Source organism: Elaeis guineensis, chromosome 13, assembly GCF_000442705.2.
Source record: "Elaeis guineensis isolate ETL-2024a chromosome 13, EG11, whole genome shotgun sequence".
NCBI lineage: Eukaryota > Viridiplantae > Streptophyta > Magnoliopsida > Arecales > Arecaceae > Elaeis > Elaeis guineensis.
In genome coordinates, this window is record NC_026005.2 from 10,146,348 (window position 1) to 10,163,805 (window position 17,458).

The 17,458-nt window shown below is 37.9% G+C and overlaps 3 protein-coding genes across 3 annotated transcripts; all 3 read right to left on the reverse strand.

The window, feature by feature from the left end:
* Nucleotides 1-4,238: 4,238 nt before the first annotated feature.
* LOC105056589 (glutathione S-transferase U10) lies at nt 4,239-6,244 on the reverse strand. Its single transcript, XM_010938840.4, has 2 exons — nt 5,773-6,244; nt 4,239-4,815 (listed from the first exon to the last, which is right to left on the reverse strand). The coding sequence occupies exons 1-2, from the start codon at nt 6,166-6,168 to the stop codon at nt 4,438-4,440; spliced, it is 774 nt and encodes a 257-aa protein (XP_010937142.2). The 5' UTR covers nt 6,169-6,244; the 3' UTR covers nt 4,239-4,437.
* Nucleotides 6,245-10,354: 4,110 nt separating this feature from the next.
* Nucleotides 10,355-10,687, reverse strand: LOC105056742 (glutathione S-transferase U10-like). Its single transcript, XM_010939050.1, has one exon. It carries the CDS (start codon nt 10,685-10,687, stop codon nt 10,355-10,357), a length of 333 nt encoding a protein of 110 aa, XP_010937352.1.
* Nucleotides 10,688-13,503: 2,816 nt separating this feature from the next.
* On the reverse strand, nt 13,504-15,913 carry LOC105056590 (glutathione S-transferase U10). Its single transcript, XM_010938841.4, has 2 exons — nt 15,499-15,913; nt 13,504-14,011 (listed from the first exon to the last, which is right to left on the reverse strand). The coding sequence occupies exons 1-2, from the start codon at nt 15,820-15,822 to the stop codon at nt 13,637-13,639; spliced, it is 699 nt and encodes a 232-aa protein (XP_010937143.1). The 5' UTR covers nt 15,823-15,913; the 3' UTR covers nt 13,504-13,636.
* Nucleotides 15,914-17,458: the final 1,545 nt, after the last annotated feature.

A 17,458-nucleotide genomic window follows, 5' to 3' on the forward strand; every position in this document is an offset into this window, starting at 1 on the left:
TTGAGATTCGGGTTGGTACTTGCTTTTGAATTTAGATGCTCTGAACCAATATTGATTCGATTATTTGATGAATAATGAAATTGAATCTTTTTATTTGATGGATTTTAGATGATTATGATGGATTGGCTTTGTGTTATCGTAGGCTCCATCCCTCGGTAGCATGGCCGTGTTATATCCCAGATTTGGGACGTGATATTTTATGGTATCAGAGCTTAGGTTATAATCATTGGAGATTATGATATAAATGATATAAATGATTAAGATATGATAGAATAATATCAGAGCTTAGGTTTAAGATCATTGAGATTATAAAGTGATATCAAAATTTTATGTATGATCAATAGGATATGACCGATGGAGTATAATGGATAATATCAGAGCTTAAGATTATGATCATTAAGGACGTGATAGAATGATATAAAGTTTAGGTTATAATCACTAGAGAATATGACTTAAGTGGTAGTTTGAACTTAAGGTTATCATTATTCAGGATTGTGACTTTAGTGATATTTGAACTTGAAGCTAAGATTATGAGGAACATGGTAGATATAAAAAAAAGGATTCAATAATTTGATTTCGAATCAATAGGTATTATGATGAAATTTATGCATAAGTGGCATATGATGTCTATAATAGAATTGATGAGTTATATCTTAGATTTCAATTAGCAAGGTTGACTTGAGTATGAGAAGTGTTGACCCTAGAATGAAGTGGGAGGTATTGATATATTATGTTAGGTATATTTGATGACATTGGAATGCTAAACCTATATGGATAAAGGACATGATAATTTTGCTGATTTTGATGTTAATTTCTTTGTAAAGAAAGATTGGTTTAGAAGTTGACTAAATGATTGTAAGGTAAATCGAAGGTTAACTCAAATTAATTCTAGACATATTGGATTCTTGAGGAGTGGTGAAGCTTATGTAATAAGTTCAAACATAGAAGGTGGATGAAGATTTAATTTTGATGTGCTATACCTAAGAGATAGTAATGACAAGAAAACCTTAAATTTTACTCTAAATTGTATATAAAATTTGAAAGTTGGATCTATCTTTGAGTGATTTAATATACAAAGATATTTTTATTTTTGATAGATTTAGATAATTTGGTAAGTTGAGATCAGAGTGTGCAGCAAAAGCATGATGGTCTGAATTGATTAGAAATATTAATCCTTTAAATCAAAAAATATTATAAAATATATTAGTTGTAAATAAGGAAGGATTTTACTGATAATAAATAGATGCTAGAGAGAAAATCTATCTGATCAAGGAAAGACTCAAAGCAGCACAGGATAGACAGAAGAGTTGGATAGATAGAAAAAGAAGAGAATTGGAATTTCACTTCAGTGATCATATTTTTCTAAAAAGTATCACCTAAAAAAAGTGTCATGAGATTTAGGAGACATGACACGCTGAGTCCGCGATATATTAGACCTTTTAAAATTTTGAGCCGAGTAGGAGATGTTGCTTACGAACTAGCTTTACCACCAGATTTATTCTAAGTGCACAATGTCTTTCATGTTTCACTACTAAAAAAAAAAAATTTTTGTACCTGATCCAAATAACGTGATAAAGTATAAGCCATTGCAAGTTCATGAAGACTTAACTTATGAAGAATTTTTCCTCCGAATTATTGAGCGAAAAGAGCAAGTTCTAAGATGGCGCATCATTCCGTATGTGAAGATTCACTGGAATAATCATGAAGAGAGAGAGGCTACATGGAAGCTTGAAGATGATATGAAGACGAGATATCCACACTTATTTGAAAATGAAGGTATGTTAAATTTCGAGGACGAAATTTTTTTTAGGGAGGTAGAATGTGATAACCCAGCCCACTGGGCCTAAAGCCACAAAGCCCACCCAGAAAAAAAAATAGAGAAGAAAACTTCTGATCGGAGTCTTCTCCTTCCCTGGTTTCGATCAGGAATCGGAGTCTTAGGGCCATTAAAAGATCCTAGGACGAGCCCTATAAGAACCCCCCTCCTCTCCTCTAAGAGAGGACACAATAGTCACCGACGATCGTCGGAGTTCTTCTCCGATTTTTTCGATTGAAGCCGCAGCCCCTCGACTCATGCTCGTCGCGATTTTACGCCGGTGGGGGTCATCAGAGGCCGTGGTAAGTCCTTCCTCCTCTTCCTCTCTTCTCTCCCTTCTTTCTCATGCCTGTGGACACGACCGCCGGCGACAAGAGCTGTCAGATTTCGTCAGAGAAGAAAGCCCTGTTCTTCTCTCCCTTTTTTTGATTTTTTATGGCACCGACGGTCACCGCCGACCACCGGCTTCGGCCTCCAAGCACGGGAGGGTCGCCCCTTGCCGTCGGCCACCGTCGGGCGGGGAATGGCCGTGATCAGCCGGTCAAAGGCACGGGGACCTCTAGGTCCCCTATTTCGGCCAAAGAAGGCCACGGGAACAAGAAAAAGAAAAAAAAAGAAAAAAAAAGAAAAAAAAATAATAATAATAAATATATGTGAGAGAAAGTTTTTCTCATCTCTCTTAAGTCTTTCTCTCTCTAGAATTGGACTTTCTCTCTCTACCTTCTCTCTACATTTTCTCACTCTAAATTCTCTCTCTATTTTTTCTCTCTAAATTTTTTATCTCTTTTTATGAATTTTATCTCTCTAGGGTCATTCTCTCTCTCTGATTGCTTTATAGACCCTAGGATAAACTTGAGATGAAAATATGATGACCTGAGACTGCTCCGAAATTCGTACAATAGATTGGATCCCGATCCGATCCATATTCGAAATTGATAACATTGATCATGGTTAATCCATATTAAGTCACCCTGATATAACCTCTAATGATCTTAATCATGATTGCCACTTTTGAAGGATATGAAGATTCTCTCTCCACTTTCTCTCTCTACTTTCTCTCTCATGATTGACTTTCTCTCTCTAAGAAGGTTTATGAATCCTGTACCAAGTCATACCTTTATCTTTTAGGAGTTCATATTGACTCTAACAAGATGATCCAAAGTTACTTTGATATCCGTGCTGTATGTCAACCTCATTTGATTATATCAAGTATCTTTCAAATTCATTATTAATGAACTCTATTGATTGATCTTGATCTAATTTGTGCTTCACAATTTCTTGATCAAGTCATTTGAATCTGATCCTCAGATCAGAGATCCTAAATTATCTTGGTATCTGGATGGTCCGACACATCCGATCAACGGTCCTCTTTCCTTATGATTTAATCTTATCATATTCATGGAATAGAAATTGACGATGATTTGATATTTTAAATAGGATTAGCTGATTCTTCTAACGAAGTCTGAAGATCTAAGATGAACGAGATAAGTGGATCTTATGCTTCTTATTTATTTTTAAATGATCATATTTTTATGCAAAGAATTACTATTGATGAAATCATAATTTTTCATAAAATAAGGATCGGCATATGTGATATGAAAAGGCATGTTTTATTATGAGCATTGATTTCATGAATATATCTTATGAAAATAGCATAATTATGAAGTATGAATTTTATTGTTTTTCCGTCTATGTATATGTATGCTTTAAGAAAAAGATATAATGATTTCAAAGGCTCTCAGATGGCTATGAATGAATCCCTTCGGGAAGGTCGACATCCAGAGCTAGCATCCACACGAAATATGACCCTGCCAGCAGGTATAAAGTTGGCACATAAATTAAGAACTCTGTCGATTAAGAAACATAGTCCTGTCACGGGTATAATAGTGACCTTAGCACGAATATCTGTGAGCAATGTTTTGAAACATGACATGAATACATGATGAAAATGATTTACGATTCATGATTGTGAAATATACATGATTTATGCATGCATGATAAGTTTATAACTTGTTTTGTTATATGCTCTATAAAATACTTTATTTTGTATTATCTGTTATTTTCTAAATATTGAATTATCATGAAAAACTTATATTTGATCCGATAAGGAAGCGCAAGTTCTACTTACTGGACTAGTGTAGCTCATATTTTTTTTGTTTTCTTTTTGTTTGAACAGAGGAATAAGGTTAGGATCGGCAAAAGGAATTCAGGCTTGAAGATCTACATAGCAAGCTTGAAAATTTGGTAGCAGAAGTTTAATTTATTTTATAATTATGAATTTATAATTATTTATGAATGTTGAGATTCGGGTTGGTACTTGCTTTTGGATTTAGATGCTCTGAATCAATATTGATTCGATTATTTGATGAATAATGGAATTGAATCTTTTTATTTGATGGATTTTAGATGATTATGATGGATTGGCTTCGTGTTATCGTGGGCTCTATTCCTTAATAGCATGATCGTGTTATGTCCCGAATTTGAGACGTGATAATTATCGTATGAAAACAATGACAAAAGGCTCAGAGGTACTGAAACCTAACATTGCAATAAAGTCGAGCATCCATGCACGCTGCCAACTTACGGAAAGCAGACGTTCCCATTGTTGGCCACAAAATAGGTTACTTTGGAGCAGATGCCAGAGCCTTCTCCCTCAAGGCGCGAACGTGGTTGAGCAGCTTCTCATGGGGAACAACGAGGTCCTTGGTCACCTCATGGTCTGAGAAAGAAGCAATGCAGGAGTGCAGGAGTGGCACCTTCTCCTTCTCCACTAGTTCCGCCATTCCAACGAGTTCTGCGTCAACCCTAAATACTCCAGACCACGAACCCACGATCAGATCGAGGAGGCCAGGCTTGTCTCCATTGATGAATGGACCATCACTTGGTAAGTCCTTTTGGATGCCACTCTCTAGAGTACTCATGTGTTCTTTGAATTCCTTGGCTGCCTTCTGCTGTGCCTCGTCTTCACACTCCCCCATAACGTAGACAGTGGGCAGCAACTGCAAGTTCAGTTATTATTGTCATAATCACAATTTTGAATGAGATTGATCGTATCCCATAAACATTGTGCCTTCGAAGGATGACATTTACTATACTGAAAAGGTTATAACAATTTGGCTTGTAACGACTGAAGTAAAAAATCGAGGATTAGCTAGCTAGCTAGTGATAGTCCTAATTGGGAATATGCTTGCTTCGGGGCATTAATTAGACATTGAGATTTTGAAACAGCTATATTGTACATCTTCACTTCCTGCTTCATATCTGATGTTTGAGAGGGTGGGAACTCAGTTTCCACTTGCTGGAGGGCCTCTCGGACTCCTTGGCTTCATTGGCAATCATTTTCATATCAAAAAAAAAAAAAAAATGTTTTTTTTTTAATTTTTTTTGCTAAAATTTGCTAAAATTATTTGAGACCATAGTTCCAATGACAGAGAATTGAGTACTATATGGAAAGATATTCTATATGCAATAAAAATTTTAAAAGCTTCTTATATCATTTTGGAAGGAAAGTGTTTCTTAACAATTATTAGATGGATTTCTAGATCAAGAACTCAAGACACTAATATTCATTTTTTCAGATAATTAGATTGTTAGAGAATGGCTGCGCCTCTTCACTCTTATGAGGTGAAACATATTTACACAGAAGCTAACAATGTTTTAGATTGGAAGGCATCATATGTTGCAAATCATATTGATTCTTTCTTGTGGACGGTTGTGCTAAATATCTCTTTTGAATTATTAGATATTTTACTTTCAGATAGTCACATATGTTTTTACTCTATATTGGTTCGATCAATTTAACTTACCAACCAAAAAAAAAAAAAAAAAGAAAAAAAAAAAAAAAGCCTAAAACTGCACTTATTCTGACTCGATTTTGGAGAACGATTTAAAACGTGCCTCCTCCAATTTTACTTCTAAGATATAGGTAATAGAATCAAAAGAATCGAGCGCTGTACCTTCTTGTAGAAGAAATCAGCCCAAAACCGCACCTTAGCCTTCTTGTAGGGATCCTCCGGAAGGAGTGGTGGTTCCTTCCACATCTCCTCAATGAACTCGAAGATGACAAGTGACTCAGCTAATGGCTTGCCATCCACCACAAGGACTGGCACCTTGTTGTGGATCGGATTAAGCTTAAGGAGCGACTCGCTCTTGTTCTCGAGGTCTTCCTCCACGGACTCAAAGGCCACGCCCTTGAGCTTAAGAGCATGGTGGACCACGAAACAGTAAGGGCTGGCCCAAAACCCATGCAACTTCACTTCCTTCGCTTCTGCCATCTTAATTAATTTCTTGCCTCCTCCACTCAATGATCTCCAAGAACTCTCTCTTGCAACTAAAGCGCTTCTAACGCCCATTATTTATGGAATCTCTTCTCTGTGCTGATGCCTTTCTTCCTACTTTCTTCCATCCTTAAGTTTGGTCAGCCTGTTGAAAGGATGCTAAATTCGTAATAGACAAGTGCAATAGAATTGATTACCAAAAAGACAGGTGCAAGGTGGAGTTGATGCCCACATTGGCGACGCTCCAACGTGGCACATTTTGACTGGTAGGGAGCATGACAAGTACTACGTGGGGTCATCAGTTTGGGTGGTAGGCGACAAACTTGGGCACCAAGAAGGTGCCGGATTTTGACGATTTTTACATGGATTTATTTATTTTTTTTTTCCTGGCTGGTGGGTGGTGGCAGACAACAAATAAGCGCCCAATAGAGTGTGCTTTCTTTTGCCGCCTCCCCTGATCGATATGGATTTAAGTCGATCCACTTTAAGATTAATTTTTTTTATAGTTATACTTATGAATATAGATCTAGTCTAATTTATAGTTTTATGATTATACTGGTTGTATTAAACCAATCCATTAATTCTATAGAATTTTTAGTCTAATTATTCAAATAAACCCTTAGATTTATCCACAACTTTTAGCTCTCTATCTACATCCAATAACATTAGCAGCATCGTCCCATTTTCTAAAGACTTGGCATTGAGAAGTGCAAGTCTTTGAGGTGCTCAGACTTGCCTTGATCTGAGCCTCCAGCCGGATGAGGTGCTGAAACTTGTCTATGATCACTGAACTTCCACACATTGAAACACGGTAGGCTACCAACTGGGCACCCTTTTTCTTCTCAAACAATTATATATAAAAAACGTATTCAAGTTCTCTATCTCTATCTGTATGATTCTTTGGAGAATTTGTCTATGATCATTGAACTTCCGCACAATGAAACACAGTGGGCTACCAACTGGGCACCTTTTTTCTTCTCAAACAATTATATATAAAAAGTGTATTCAAGTTCTCTATCTGTATGATTTTTTGGAGAATTTATCTATGATCACTGAACTTCCGCACATTCAAACATTGTTGGCTACCAACTGGGGGATAAAATTTCTATAGCCGATCCAATCGTAGAAAAAATTATAATCAGATCATCATCGTCTACCACATATTCTCCATCTATTAAAAAAAAAATTTTTTTCTTCTTCTCCACGCCAAACCCCCTCTACACCCCGGCCCTCTGCCCTCTCGCCCCGGCCTCCGACCACTTGCACCCCGACCCCCGACCCCCGCTGCGGCCCCTCACCTCGATGCCTGCACCACGGCCTCCCACCCCCACCCACACTTTGGCCCTGTACCCCGGCCCCCGACCGCCTGCACCTCGGCTCCTGCCATCCGCACCATGCCCGCTGCTGCCCCACCCCTCCCTCTCTCCAGCTTTAGTGCCACCAACCCTCCTTCCTCTCCCCTCCTCTCCTTTTTTTTTTTTCCCCTCTCTCTGCTTTTATTTTGTGGTTCATGGGATGGGGAACATGTAGCAGATGATGATATGCAATGACCTGTGTCCCGGTGCCAGTTTCTATTGCTACTAAGTTAGAGAAGGATTTCAAAAGTTGCTTTTGGGGTCATTCTTCAGATGAAGGGGTGGGGTCTTCATTATATTGTTTGGGAGACGGTCTACCTAAGGAATCTGGGTCTTGGGCATTAAACCTCTTACTTTTATAAGACAAGCTTCTTTCTATAAATTGGCTGACGATATGATTCTTCATCCTGATACCTTATGGGCCAGAGTAACACCTACTAAGTATCGGTTTTCAGGATGGGTTAGTCCCCCTAGAAGCTCCGCTATCTAGAACAAACTATGTGGCTTTGGAACCAAAATTCAGTAGAACTTCCGATGGTACGTTGAGAATGGTTCCTCTATTAATGTTTTCTCTCGTGCTTGGTTTTCTATGGTTCCCCTGTGTGCTTGGCAGACCTATTTAAATATGGACTGTATCAATGAGGATATGAAAGTTTCTGATCTTTTATTGCTTGACAAAACTTGGAATGTGGAATTAATTGTTGCTATATTTTCGGCTGAGATGATGAAGTTTATTTGCAGCATTCCTGTCCCTTGTGGTGCTTGGCTTGATCGGCTGTCTCGAGGGAATTCTAATTCGGAATCATGTGGCTACTAAAGATTTGTATCCCTTGTTCTTTTAGTCTACCTATCCAATGAGTAATGCTAATTTTTCTTGGGTTTGGAAACTCCGCGTGCCTACGTGAATCAAGCTCTTTTGGGGGAAACTATTATGCAGCAAGCTTCCTATCAAATATCATTTGAATAGGTTGGGTATCATTTCTAAGGGGAGTGTCGCTTGTAACCCATATAATGAGCCTGAAATTGGTAACCATGTAATTGTGGACTGTGCATTTGTAAGGGATTGTTGGCAATAGCTTACCTTAGTGGCAGACATTTTGCACCATCCTTTTTGCCGGTGTTGATTGAATTCTTGTTTACGCACAAGGTAGAGAGGTGGTATACTTGTGCTTTGCTAGCTTAGGTGGCTTGGGGTACGTGGATAGGTTGCAATGAAAGGCTTTTCCAGAATGTGTCTAATAGGCCCATAATCATTGTTCGAGATGTTTGGCATCAAAATGCTGCTATGTTTACAGGTGATCAAAATTTTAACAATCCGTTTGGGCACTGGGATGTTTTGTCTCTTGCCACTTATCATCTCAATTCTCCTACTCTAGTGTGGTGGCATCCTCCTCCTAAAGTGTTCAAAATTAATTTTGATACAATTGTATCTAACCAAAGTGTTTCTACCGCCTTTATTACATGGAACTTTGCTGGTCGCTTGATTGCTGCAGGTGGTCAACTTATCGCTGATCTTAATGTTCCACAGGCTGAACTTGTTGCTTCATGGTTGGCGCTCAAATATGCTGTGTATAATCTGCTGATAAGTTGTGGCTTGAAGGAGAGATTCGAAGATTGTGATTAATTGAATTTAAAAATTTTCTAAATCAAAAGCTATTGGATCTTCTTTTTTAATGAGGGGATCTATACAGATGTATATTTAGTCCCACATTAGTTATTCACTGAAAATATTTTGGATACTTATACAAGATCAAGAAATCTAAATAATACATTCCAACTAGTCTTCTTGGGTGAGATCTTGAATTATTATATATAGTATCAAAGCAAACCAAGTCCATAACTTATGTGAACTAGATGATACTGCAGTACGAGTTTATTAAGCTAACCATGAGCCCATCGTGGTATTTATGAATGGATGCATGAATTTAGATTCTCAACCTAGTGAGTACGTTAGGACTTAAATAGGGGGAATGTGTGAAGACCTGAGTGGACATATATTTGTCCCACATCAGTTATTCGTGAGGAAGACTTAGATACTTATATATGATCAAAGAATTCAAATAATATCTTCTGATTGATCTTTTTGGATGAGCCATGGTTGTTACACTTAATGAATATAATTGATTGGAGCTGCTCATGATCTCATTTCCTTGTTTCATATGTCAACAGCGAGGCGAATCATGTTGCTGATTACTTGGCCGGCCAAGTTTTGTATGGGAATTTCTTGATGACTATGCAACTTCAATCTCCTTTGATCTATTGGCTGACAGGCTAGGCACGAGCTTTTGGAGATGTTAATATTTGTGGCTCTTTTTGATGTATACTGATAAGTTTGGTTCCTTGTTTCTTTATTTCCAGCTTTGCTCTATGTACCACCAAAAAAAAAAAAAAGAAAGAAATTTGCGAACAACCATTCATGGTCACTGCTTATAGAGATATAGCACATGTATTTGATTATTTTTCAGTTAAGAGTAACAGTGTTATAATGTTTCATGACTGTTTTCTCCTCATTTTCAATATTTATGGAAATAAAATAATAAAATTAATTGAAGTCTTCATGCCAACTAGAACAATTAATTTTATTTGATATATTGATAATTTTATATAGTCAAATAATAACATTACTTTCATTTTTTTGTGAAAAACTTCCATGTTACTATCTGTCATTTCACCTTATAATGATTTTGTAAGTTGGCATGATAACTTCAAGTTCAGTTCAAAATTGACCTAGAAAGGTTTAGCTTAAATCATGAATCGGCTATGTATCGCAGGATTGTCTATGATTGATTGAGTCCGCCATGCATGTAATCATGATATATGGACGGCCTGTGATCTAGAGCTGAACACTGAACCTCTCCGGATGGACCTAAAATTGGAGAGGATTTGAATTCAAGAATGAGATTTGGTTAATCATCTTGTACCTTGTTGTAGAAGAAATAAGCCCAAAAACGGGCCTTAGCTCTCATGTAGGGATGCAGAGGGAGGAGAGGAGGTTCCTTCCATGTGTCCTCAATAAACTCCAAGATAACGAGTGACTCGGCTATGGGCTTGCCATCCACCGCCAAAACTGGCACCATCTTGTGGACCGGATTAAGCTTGAGGAGTGACTCACTCTTGTTCTGAAGGTCTTCCTCCACATACTCGTAGGGCACACCCTTGAGCTTAAGGGCATGATGGACCATGACACAAAACAGGCTTGTCTCAGACCCATATAGCTTCACTTTCTTCACCCGTTCCATTGTTATGTGGCTCCTTGCTCACAAAACTCTCCTGCGATAGCTATTACCAATGAACCTAGCTATATATAGAGTTGTCATGTACTTGTTAATGATGCCATTCTCACCTGCTCCTTTTTGAATCCTAGATTAAGTTGTTCGATTACACATTTAGAAGCAAAAGAACATGGATTTTTTTAACAATGCAGATTAGTTGGGGAGGATGTATTTTGAATAAGATAAGAGCCATCAAGATTGTATGACAGAGATGGTTGAGCACTGGAAATATTTTTCTTTAAGTATTTACATTAATATATTACAAAAACAATTTAATTAAACAGCAATGGTTTAAAAATTAATGATAGTCTGATAGAAAAGTAACGCTGTTAATTCAAGTCATTCTTTTCGATATATCATATTAATTAGGTGAAGCTAATCTACGCGCTACATGAGCTCCAAGATTTTACCTTCCATGTGTGGGTCCAATTTTATGTGTCCTATTGGGTTCATATAATAGTAGTGAACTAGGCTAAAGTGTATGTGACTTCACATGTGATTCTCTTCTACGTAGTTTCAAGTGTCGAAACCTAAACAGTGTCTGAGTCATATCCCAGGGTCGCACATATGGAGTCATTAATTTGGGTGGCGAGTAAGCATATTTGTAACTGCTAAGGAATTTTAATTAAGGGTAGGAATAAATCCAGTCCAAGTCTTCTGCGAAGAATGGGAAACAAGCTTGGGGACCAAGGAACTATGATGTCGGCGAATATGCTCTTATATTAGTGGTGGCAAGCAACAATTAACTATGCAGCAAACTACATGGCTATATCGTGTGGCAAGTGGGAATTTGTTGGTTCAGGATTGATTCCGAGCTGGTTCACTATGGATTGGCTAGAGTTGCCATACTTTCATAGATTTTGCTATGATACTCTAAAAAATATTTTAATATTTTTATTTTATATCTATTTTTGATCATTGGATGAAATATAAATCACTCGGATTTTAACTCGGAGAAGTACTCATGTACATGGCTGATCCAGTAAATATTTCAAAAGTTAAAGGTTCATTCATACCACAATTAAATTAATTTATTTTTAAAAAAAATTATCCTCTGTGAGCCATCGAAAATAGAGGAGGTGTCCGTCGGGGCGGGAGGAGAGAGGACTGCGGAGGAGCCGTGGGCTGGTGCTGAGGGATGGACAAGGGTGCATAGAAGAGAAGCTGCAGGCCATGTGAGGTAGGTAGAGGGGGGGGGGTTTGCCGCAGCAAGGAGAAGCCCTAGGCCGCACGGGGTGGGATGGAGGGGAACCGCAAAGAAGCCACAAGCTTCCGGAGTGTGGTGGCATAGAGAAGCCTTAAGCTGCATCGAGGGGGGTGGGTTGGTGTGGGGGAGAACCACGGAGAAGCCGCATGCTCCCGAGGTATGAGGGCACGGAGAAGCCTCAAGATGTGTGGACGAGGCAGGCAGAGGAGCTGTCACGCCCTGGGAGGGTGAAGGGGACGTGTAGAGGCACTGCAGTGTGAGGTGGGGGAGGGTGGCAGGCAGAGGAGCTGTAGCACCGTCGGGGTGGGGGGGTGTGGGGGGGCATGCAGAGGAGCCGTGGCACCAAGTAGGGTGGAGAGGGGGTGTTCTCCACGGGCATAAGGGTAGTATTCTCTGAGGGCACAGGCGAGGGGAGCTGTTCTTCATAGGTAGGGTATGATGCCGTGCAGAAGAGTCAGGGTGCCGGGGGGGGGGGGGTATGGTGTCTTCACGGACACAGGGGAGGGGGGTCATGGCGTAGAAAAACCGTCAGTGGCATTTGGAAAATTGATATTATGTAATACTTGAAATATCTTTTATAATATTTTATTATAAAGGAGCATTGTAGCTTTCATTACTTTCTACTCCATTCTAGTCTAAGTGGTACTCAACTTTATTCAGCTAGATGCTATGCAAATCAGGATTCAGATCTTATCTAAGACTTAATAATCAAACTCTTGATCATTTGTACAATTGAATCAAGTCTAGTCGAGTAGCTAGACTTGAAATTCAAAATACTCAAAACTCGAAATTCGACTCGAGATCAATCGAGTTTTAATATTCAAACTTGAAATCGACTTGATAAAAAAAATGCAATATTCGAGATAGACTTGACTCGAATATCAACTGATCCATACTCGAGCTTGAGTTCAAGCTCAAATTTGAACCTTGATCATAATTTAAAAAATGATTAGAATAAAATTAATATAGCATAATATTATATTTTAAAATATTAAATTAATAATATATTATAAATAAAATAAAATATTATTAGAAATATGTATATATCCAACGAGGTTTTTGAGTTTTTGAGTCAAATATTTTGCCTCTCTGGTTTGACTCAAAAAATTTGAATCCAAGTTGAGCTCGAGTAACTTGCGAGCTGCTCGACTAATTTACATCTCTATTCCTGACCAACATATACAGTCATATCTATATATACACTTGCATAGACACACATGATTTAAACTAATATTATTGTCACAAATTAGATATGATTCGTTCTCATTCCATGAAATCGAAATATCTTTAGTCTCCTTCCATTACTCTCAACACTCCCCAAATCCTTGAGAACTTGGACGCAAATCCTCAACTATCCAAATTATAATATTTTTTGTCAAGTAATTTCTATGCCAGAAGTAGAAAAGGCTAGCCCTTGTAACTTTTTATAATTTTCTTTTTAATAAATTAAGAAATGGCTACGCTTCCTCTCAGCACATTTTTGGGCCAAGATGATGGTTGACAAGGCAGCTCATCAACGCAAACGGTAACACAACCCATCTTAAAGGCTGGAACAAAAATATAATGATCACTGCTCTAAGAAAATAGACCTCTTGCCATTAGAACAATAATATGTATATATCAATTCAGCTAGCACCAAAGCAAAACAATGTTCCCAAACAAGCTCAAACATAAGTACATTAAGGCCACAAACAATTCAGAGAGAACCATCAAGCTCCTGATGATGCTGAAGCCTTCTCTCTCATAGCTCGAATAAGCTCCTGCAACATGGCATCAGGAATTGCTGTTTCTTTGACCACATCAAGGTCAACATAAGCATCAATGGAAGAGCACAGGAGTGGTGTCCTCTCCTTTTCTATAATTTTCGCATTAGTAAGACCTTCCATGTATTTGAATCCACCGTAAGCTGAGCCCATGATCACATCGAGAAGGCCAGGCCTCTCACCATTAATAAATGGGCCTCCAGTAAACAAATCTTTCTGGATTCCATCCTCCAATGTGCTCAAGTGGTCAATGAGCTCCTGGATTGCCTTCTGTTGTTCCTCTCCTTTGGTGTTTTGAATCGCATAGATGCCAGGCACCAGCTGCAGCAGCAACATCTCTTGTTAAGGTAATGATTTGTTTTTCAATCAAGAAAAAAAAAAAGTTATTGCATCATTCTTGCCCATTATAAAAGTTTTGTGTAGGCAATCGAAAACAAAAAAATAAAAATAAAAATTGCCACAAGCACGTTATTATAATTCACCTTTCACTCTAGGGGTGGATATCCACAGGTGATTGTAATGGTCTGCGCGCAAAGACAAGTTTAAATTATTCATATTTGGATATTAAGCTTATTTTAGTTTACAAAAATCACTATGGTAACCTAGAAGTTTCACAGTCACATAAAAGCATATGAGCAATGATGTTGCTGCCAAAATCTGATTTGAGGTTGAGGTCGATTGGAAAGCTGGTGGCCGAGGTGAAGAACTTCTTGGACAATTGGGGTTGGTCCTGCAAACAAAAATTTTTGATTGAAAGTATTTCTGGTGGGGATCCTCTAACGTTTAAGTCAATAGATTATTATGGAACAGAAGGAAAGAGAGAACTATGGGTGAGAACTCGAGACTTATCTAGATCCCTTGCTCTCCTCTATTTATAAAGGAGTAGTGGCCTCTCCCTTAGATAGAGATGGTCGTTATCAGAAGGATAATGTCTTACCTAGCTTACCACGCTAAAGGGAACATAATTGTCTTCCAAAATTAGCAAAGTCCCAATTCAGTCTGAGCACCTCTTCGGTGTTCCTAAAGGACATCAAATCGGCCTTGATTGAGGAGGTCTAGTCAGCCAAGGATATCAAGTCGGTGCAAGCCGAGGCCGTGCATAAGCGTTCTTGAGATATAAGCTGAGAACATCGATGCCGAGGTCAAGATGAAGCAGTCATATCAGAACATATTAATTGAAACCGATCCAAACGATACATCTGTGTCTTTGAACTAGACCAAATGATGAGGTTTGGGCTGTTAGTCTTCTCTTGCTAGCTCAAAAAAGCCGAACTTATTTATTCTTATGAACTGGAAATCGAACTTAACTAGGTTCGGATGGACCGACTCAATGTGGTTTTAGGATTACCATCCCAATAAAATACGGCTAACAACTCCCAAGTGAGTTGGTTTGTGGATTCTTTTGTCACAATTCAGGGTTGGTCATGGCTTCTGGATGCTTGATTACACCTGGCCGGCAAGCTATGTTAAATTAAGTCGATCCATGTTCTATGAACCAGTTATTCGATATGAAAAATGCTTAACGTTACTGCTTCATTAATCAGTACCGATGTTGGAGTCGACTAATATCGGTTTAGAATTCATAGAAAGCTTAAATTGCGCCAAGACATGGTCAGAAATAATCGACCCTTGTGCATCACACCAATCCCCAATTACCATATAATCTACGTAGTTACTGGAGTAGTGATGGATGGCACTGTTCTTGGGAAAAAACATAACACTGATGGATTGATGCAAAGACACATGCTCCATGCAAAAAGAAAAAGGGAAAAAGATAGAAGAATTAGTAAGTTTTGCGATGGTCGTACCTTTTGGTAGACAAAATCAGCCCAAAAACGAACTTTAGATCTCTTATGAGGATCCTCCGGGAGCAAAGGAGGGTCCTTCCACATGTCATTCACATACTCCAGAATGACTAGTGACTCGGCTACTGGCTTTCCATCCACCACCAGGACTGGCACCTTCTTGTAAACAGGGTTAAGCTCAAGAAGTGCCTGGCTCTTGTTCTGGAGGTCCTCTTCCACGTACTCGTAGGCCACGCCCTTGAGCTTAAGAGCATGGTGAACCATGGTGCAGTAGCCACTGAGCAGAAACCCATACAACTTCACCTCCTTCACCTCTCCCATTGCCATAGCTAGCTTCTCTCACCCCAATCTCCAAGCCTATTATTTAGGAAGCTTGAAGCAAAGAACATCTAATGGAAGATCATATAAATTTTTGTGTTACCTTTCTGGGTTGCCAATCATGTGGACGAAACGTCTCATTTGAAAAGTATAAGGAAGCCAGCTGTTTGAAAAGTATGAAGAAACTAGATGGTCAATAACAAATTTCGGAATCGTTTCCAAGTTCGCTTTCTACCTGGTAGTTGCAGGCGGGACATCGTTGTGGAATACTTCGAAAGAAGTCAAGGCTGGGCGTGTCCACCTCAAATGGGTCGATCGTGGTGGCTGTAGGTTGATATGATTATTATTATTATTATTATTTGTTCTTTCTCAGCCTCCTATTCTATCAAAAAAAAAAAAAAAATTGTTAATACATTTTGTTGTTTCTGAGCTGGTCTTGTATTTTATATGCTGTCAAGCGTTGACGCATTCCTCATTCCCACCTCTCCTTCTTGCGGTACTAAGATTATCGCCAATCAGAAAAGTCAACGAGTTCACCACGGAAATGGGAATTTTAAAGCTCTAGCTGTAGATCATAGCCAACACGTTACTGTCCTACTTAAAGGAATTACGCTTGTACATAATACGAGCGGTTCAATACTCGAGACTCACCCGGACCTTCAATTTCTTAGGCTAAATGGAGGGAATATTATAGCAACGTTTGCATTCCATTTCCTTCTAAAATTGTCCAAAAGACCATATTGTTCGCAATTGATCTTGTAACGAGTTTCAAAATATTCAACATTTGTGTAATTTTGTGCATTATCAAAAAGGGATTGTTGTGTTGTTGCGCTTTTTTTTTTTTTTTTTTTTTTTTTTTTTTTTTTTTTTTTTTTTTTGGGAGCAGATGTATTATATAATTCTTGTATAGACACATCTAAGAAAAAGATATCCCTAATTAATGCCTGTGTAGAAGAAATAGACTCCTAGATGAAACCTCGAGGATATGTGTTGATCATCTCTTCATTATTAATAGAATATGTTGTGATCATTATTAGTCGTTCTCTTCACTGTGAGGTTTATATTATTTCTTTTTTTTATAATTTACTATCACCTGATTCTTTAAATTACTTATTAATTTGCTAAATAATGTGCATTTACTGCATTTTCTTGCATTTTTCCAATGCCAAATTATCACTAGCAACACTAGAAAATATTTTTAAAAAAAGGAGCTAAAAGGTCCAAAAAAGGAAAAAAAAAGATGTAATTGGTTGAAGAATGTAAATCATCTGTTTTTTGTAAATCATTTTAATTATTTATTCATAAAATTAATTTATTTTTTTAATACGGATGCAATTTATCCTACTAAGAAAGGTCAAAATAAAAAATACATATTTATAAAATTTTTAAAATTTTAAAAAACTGAAAATTAAAGTAAGACAAAAATAAAGACAATAATTTTCAAATAAAGATATTTCTCAAGGATGGGATATTAAGATTTTTTATAAAAACAAAATAAAAGTTATCTTTTTTAAAAAATAAAATTGAAAAACTATTTAAATAAGAATAAATCAAAAGTAAAGAAAATCTTGGGGAAAATAAATCTATGCTAAGAATGGGATTAGAACCCATGGCCTTTCGTGCCAATTTTAAATGTCATATGGGT

Bases quoted from the DNA above. Each gene is read 5' to 3' on its own strand.
- LOC105056590 (XM_010938841.4), bottom strand. From the start codon at position 15,822: ATGGCAATGGGAGAGGTGAAGGAGGTGAAGTTGTATGGGTTTCTGCTC. The intron at 14,012-15,498 runs GTACGACCATCG...TTGCTGCTGCAG, and splicing joins CTGATTTTGTCTACCAAAAG to CTGGTGCCTGGCATCTATGC.
- LOC105056589 (XM_010938840.4), bottom strand. From the start codon at position 6,168: ATGGGCGTTAGAAGCGCTTTAGTTGCAAGAGAGAGTTCTTGGAGATCA. The intron at 4,816-5,772 runs GTACAGCGCTCG...CTGAACTTGCAG, and splicing joins CTGATTTCTTCTACAAGAAG to TTGCTGCCCACTGTCTACGT.
- LOC105056742 (XM_010939050.1), bottom strand. From the start codon at position 10,687: ATGGAACGGGTGAAGAAAGTGAAGCTATATGGGTCTGAGACAAGCCTG.